At 43.6% G+C, this 4,562-nt stretch overlaps 1 protein-coding gene across 1 annotated transcript in view; it reads left to right on the top strand.

Annotated features, from left to right (window-relative positions):
* The first annotated feature begins 215 nt into the window (after positions 1–215).
* The window catches only part of LOC145867268 (tripartite motif-containing protein 16-like), an 8,321-nt gene continuing 3,974 nt past the window's right edge, over positions 216–4,562 (top strand). The window contains exons 1-2 of the mRNA XM_082971340.1: positions 216–909; positions 1,342–1,437. Of these exons, the coding sequence (XP_082827466.1) occupies positions 313–909; positions 1,342–1,437 (693 nt within the window). The 5' untranslated portion in view covers positions 216–312. The remainder of the gene's footprint in view (positions 910–1,341; positions 1,438–4,562) is intronic.

Below are 4,562 nucleotides of genomic sequence, written 5' to 3'. Positions count from 1 at the left end.
AAAATAATTATAATATGTACTTCATAGAAACGGTTACCCTTTATATTCTAATAACTCACATTTTAAGATTCATTATTTCATTTATTCCATGTTATGGGCTCTAACCAAGGAACAAGACTATTTGTCTCCCTCTTGCTGTTGCATGCAGTTCCTCTCTCTCTTCCTCCCTCCCTCTAAACCCTCCCTCCCTCTAACCCCACCCCTCTGGCAGAACCAGGAAGTCCATCCCCCTTCACAAACTCTCTTCTGAGGAAACGAAACTGATCTGAGTCTCTGTGTCGTCTGTCTGTGTGAGAGTGAACAACCGTCCAAATGGCTCAACAGGGAGTTCTGCTGGACCAGGACCAGTTCTGTTGTTCTGTCTGTCTGGATCTACTGAAGGAACCAGTCACCATCCCCTGTGGACACAGTTACTGTAGGAGCTGTATTGAGGGCTGCTGGGATCAGGATGTTCTGAAAGGGGTCTATAGCTGTCCTCAGTGCAGACAGACCTTCAGTCCGAGGCCTACGCTGAGTAAAAATAACATGTTGGCTGAGCTGGTGGAGAAACTGAAGAAGACAGGACTCCAGGCTGCTCCCCCTCCTGCTCTGTGCTATGCTGGACCTAGAGATGTGGTGTGTGATGTCTGCACTGGGACCAGAAAGCAGAAAGCCCTCATGTCCTGTCTGGTGTGTCTGGCCTCTTACTGTGAGACTCACCTCCAATCTCACTACGAATCTCCTGCTTTGAAGAAGCACAAGCTGGTCAAAGCCACCGCACAACTACAGGAGAAGATCTGCTCTCATCATGACAAACTACTGGAGGTTTACTGTCGTACCGATCAGCAGTGTATCTGTCTGATGTGTACAGTGGATGAACATAAAGGCCATGATACAGTGTCAGCTGCAGCAGAGAGGACTGAGAAACAGGTAAGACCAGAACAACTTGTTGGTGACTGTCTGATAAACAAAGAATTAAAGATACAGTAGGAACTAAGGCTGTTTGAATATGAGATCATTCAAATGAAATGAATCCTCAGCAGAACAAATATGAAAACAAACCTTGAGTATATAGATATGTCAACCCAGATTCTCTAAATGTATCACCATTTTATAATGTCAAACACTATTATCATTCTGAATGGCCTTTTATGAGTCCAAAGTTCAGTCTCAACCTGTTGATACATGTAGTCCTACCATAAAAACTATAATCATTCACATAGCAACAAATAAATATCATTTAGGAAATGGACCATCCATTTTTTAGACCTTCCTCTCTATGGGCCCTATGTCACATTACTATACTATTGATCTACTGGACTAATAAAGCTTGATAGCTCATTGAAGAGTGATTCTCCACAGAGGCAGCTGGGGATGAGTCAGCAGAAGGTCCAGCAGAGATTCCAGGAGAGAGAGAAGGAGCTGAAGGAGCTCCAACAGGCTGTGGAGTCTCTCAAGGTGAGTATTGTTGACCAGAGGAGACACACCATTTCACCTGTCTCCTCCAGTCAGAGAGAGAGAGAGAGAGAGACAGAGAGGTAGAGGGGCCCCTATCCAATCCCACTGACCCCACTGTTGGGAACAGGTTGTCACTGCTGAGGCAGTGAAGAAAGTAGAGGAGGATGGGTCAAGGCTGAGGGATCCTGAGAGGATCCCTGTGAGTAGTAGATCTGTGACAGCACAGAGGGATGGGCCAACCAGTGATATATCCTTCAGTAAGGTTGGCTTCTTAGTGTTCATAGCAAATGGTTATCAACTGTACCGCAGAAATGGAATGTAAATCAATGAAAAAAAATATGTTTTGGTGGCAGCTGCAGAGAAGTATTTGGTCATACTAGATTTGACTTCAGAAGAGTTCCAGGGTGTGTTGAGTGGTGGTGTCCCATCCTCCCAGGTCGTTGGCCTGGTGCAGGAGCAGATAGGGTCAAAGTAGTGGAATGGGGTAGTGGGTTTTAATGAGTGTAGGGTTAGTTGGCCTGGTGCAGGAGCAGATAGGGTCAAAGTAGTGGAATGGGGTAGTGGGTTTTAATGAGTGTAGGGTTAGTTGGCCTGGTGCAGGAGCAGATAGGGTCAAAGTAGTGGAATGGGGTAGTGGGTTTTAATGAGTGTAGGGTTAGTTGGCCTGGTGCAGGAGCAGATAGGGCCAAAGTAGTGGAATGGGGGTAGTGGGTTTTAATGAGTGTAGGGTTAGTTGGCCTGGTGCAGGAGCAGATAGGGTCAAAGTAGTGGAATGGGGTAGTGGGTTTTTAATGAGTGTAGGGTTAGTTGGCCTGGTGCAGGAGCAGATAGGGTTAAAGTAGTGGAATGGGGTAGTGGGTTTTAATGAGTGTAGGGTTAGTTGGCCTGGTGCAGGAGCAGATAGGGTTAAAGTAGTGGAATGGGGTAGTGGGTTTTAATGAGTGTAGGGTTAGTTGGCCTGGTGCAGGAGCAGATAGGGTTAAAGTAGTGGAATGGGGTAGTGGGTTTTAATGAGTGTAGGGTTAGTTGGCTTGGTGCAGGAGCAGATAGGGTCAAAGTAGTGGAATGGGGTAGTGGGTTTTAATGAGTGTAGGGTTAGTTGGCCTGGTGCAGGAGCAGATAGGGTCAAAGTAGTGGAATGGGGTAGTGGGTTTTAATGAGTGTAGGGTTAGTTGGCCTGGTGCAGGAGCAGATAGGGTCAAAGTAGTGGAATGGGGTAGTGGGTTTTAATGAGTGTAGGGTTAGTTAGAAGGGTGTTTTTTAGTATTATCATATAATAGTTTATCATCTGGTAAATCTATTAGGAGTGACCTACTATTGGAGGTGTTAATGTTATTATGGAGAATTGAGAGAATGGGTCTAGTAGTGAGATTATGCTGGGTCCCAGCACATTCAGGTGTGGAATGGAATGAAATTGTAGACTAGTTAGCTAAAATAACTTTAAAACAAGATATAATATATATTAATGTTCCACTGGGTAGAGGTGAGGACAAATGTGAGATCAGAGACATTTTGATAGATGTGTGGCAGAAGAGATGGGACTCTGAGCACAAGGGACGGCATTTATATGTCCTCTAAAGGTCGGTGGACCAAGGTTCAAAGGTCAGATTAGGAAGGAAGAGGTGGTGTTTCCTCGATTGTCTTTAGGACATTGTACATCGAACTGGTCCTTCCATCTGGTTGGCAGCATGTGAATGGTTTGTGTCTGGAGGGTATTGTCAATGAAACGGTGGAGCATGTGTTGTTATATTGTTGTAAGGATGTTGAAGAGAGGGAAAGATTGAAGTGTAGGGTCATTTAGGTTGGATGGGGTTGGATGGGGGGTTGGAAGGGATTTGGGGGATGGGGGAGGGTCTATTAGAAGTTAGTAGGGATCTTTTTTATTTTCTCAGAAGTACTGAGTTAGGTAGGAGGATTTAGAAATGGTGTAAACCGTGATTGAACACACTCCAGCACAGTAGGAGGCGCCACGCTCCTTTAACGTTGGTTTGAGGACCACCATTATACCATAGAAGAAGAAGTTGGTAACGTGAGGTTTTGTCGTTCGTGAAGAGTGCAGCTATTCTTTTGCCTATTTTCCAAATGTATTTTGTCATGGTGGGAGGGTTTGTTTATTGGTTTCCACTGTTTATCGGTTAGAGTTGAGGAGGGAGTAGGGTAGTTTGATGTCGTCAACCGAGTGGAGAAGAAACGCTGTCTCTTCAGGTGCGTTGTGGAGAATGGTGTGGAGGAATTATTGATCCTGGTCGGTGAACAGGTGGGAGAGGAACATATACACTCTGTATCCAGAATGAACAAGGCGGTGGTTGTGGTAATGTAAAAGGTGAGTCTTGTTACCCGGCTAGTTACCAGTATGATTTATGTGAGGGGTTGTGTTGGTGCTGATTTCAACAAGAGTAGTGGTGTCTAATCTGCCTCCGTTTATTACCACCGAACAGATCCGTAAAGAGTTGGTTCGTTTTGCTAAATGTGGAAGTGTTTTTCTGAACGAAATTCAAGGTTAAACAGGGGACGGGTGGTACACAGGGTTTGTTAGCACAGAGGAGCCCAGTGATATAATATTATATATATATAATATTACTATATGTCCCAGCTGTTTGCTGTGGTTTTAAAGTAATTATCTTCCAGCCCGCGTTAACCTTGTAGGTTTACCTCAGGTAACTTATTATTAACTATCCTTGTAGGTTTACCTCAGGTAACTTATTATTAACTAACCTTGTAGGTTTACCTCAGGTAACTTATTATTAACTATCCTTGTAGGTTTACCTCAGGTAACTTATTATTAACTATCCTTGTAGGTTTACCTCAGGTAACTTATTATTAACTAGGTTACAGCTACTTGGTGAGGAAGCTCACTGTTCACCTGGTTATAGATTGTAGTGACCTACATGGATGGTTGGCGCAAAGCCTTCAAACGTTAAACATGTTCTGGTCATGGTTAACTGTATATATATATATATTTTTTTATATATATAAAAAGGTGTAAATTCTCAACAAATCGCATGTCCCTGTTCTCTTTTTCAAGATGTGGCCGATTTAAACAGTCAGAAGAAAGAATAAAAAGAAATAACCTTTTTTATTTGTTTCTAAATGGCTGCTGGGTAATATGATAATCGTTGAAATCT

The sequence above is a fragment of the Salmo salar genome, unplaced genomic scaffold (assembly GCF_965601325.2).
Source record: "Salmo salar unplaced genomic scaffold, fSalSal1 ptg000257l, whole genome shotgun sequence".
NCBI classification, from domain to species: domain Eukaryota; kingdom Metazoa; phylum Chordata; class Actinopteri; order Salmoniformes; family Salmonidae; genus Salmo; species Salmo salar.
The sequence above is the reverse complement of the archived record's forward strand: the minus strand, read 5'-3'. Positions and strand labels throughout refer to the sequence as shown.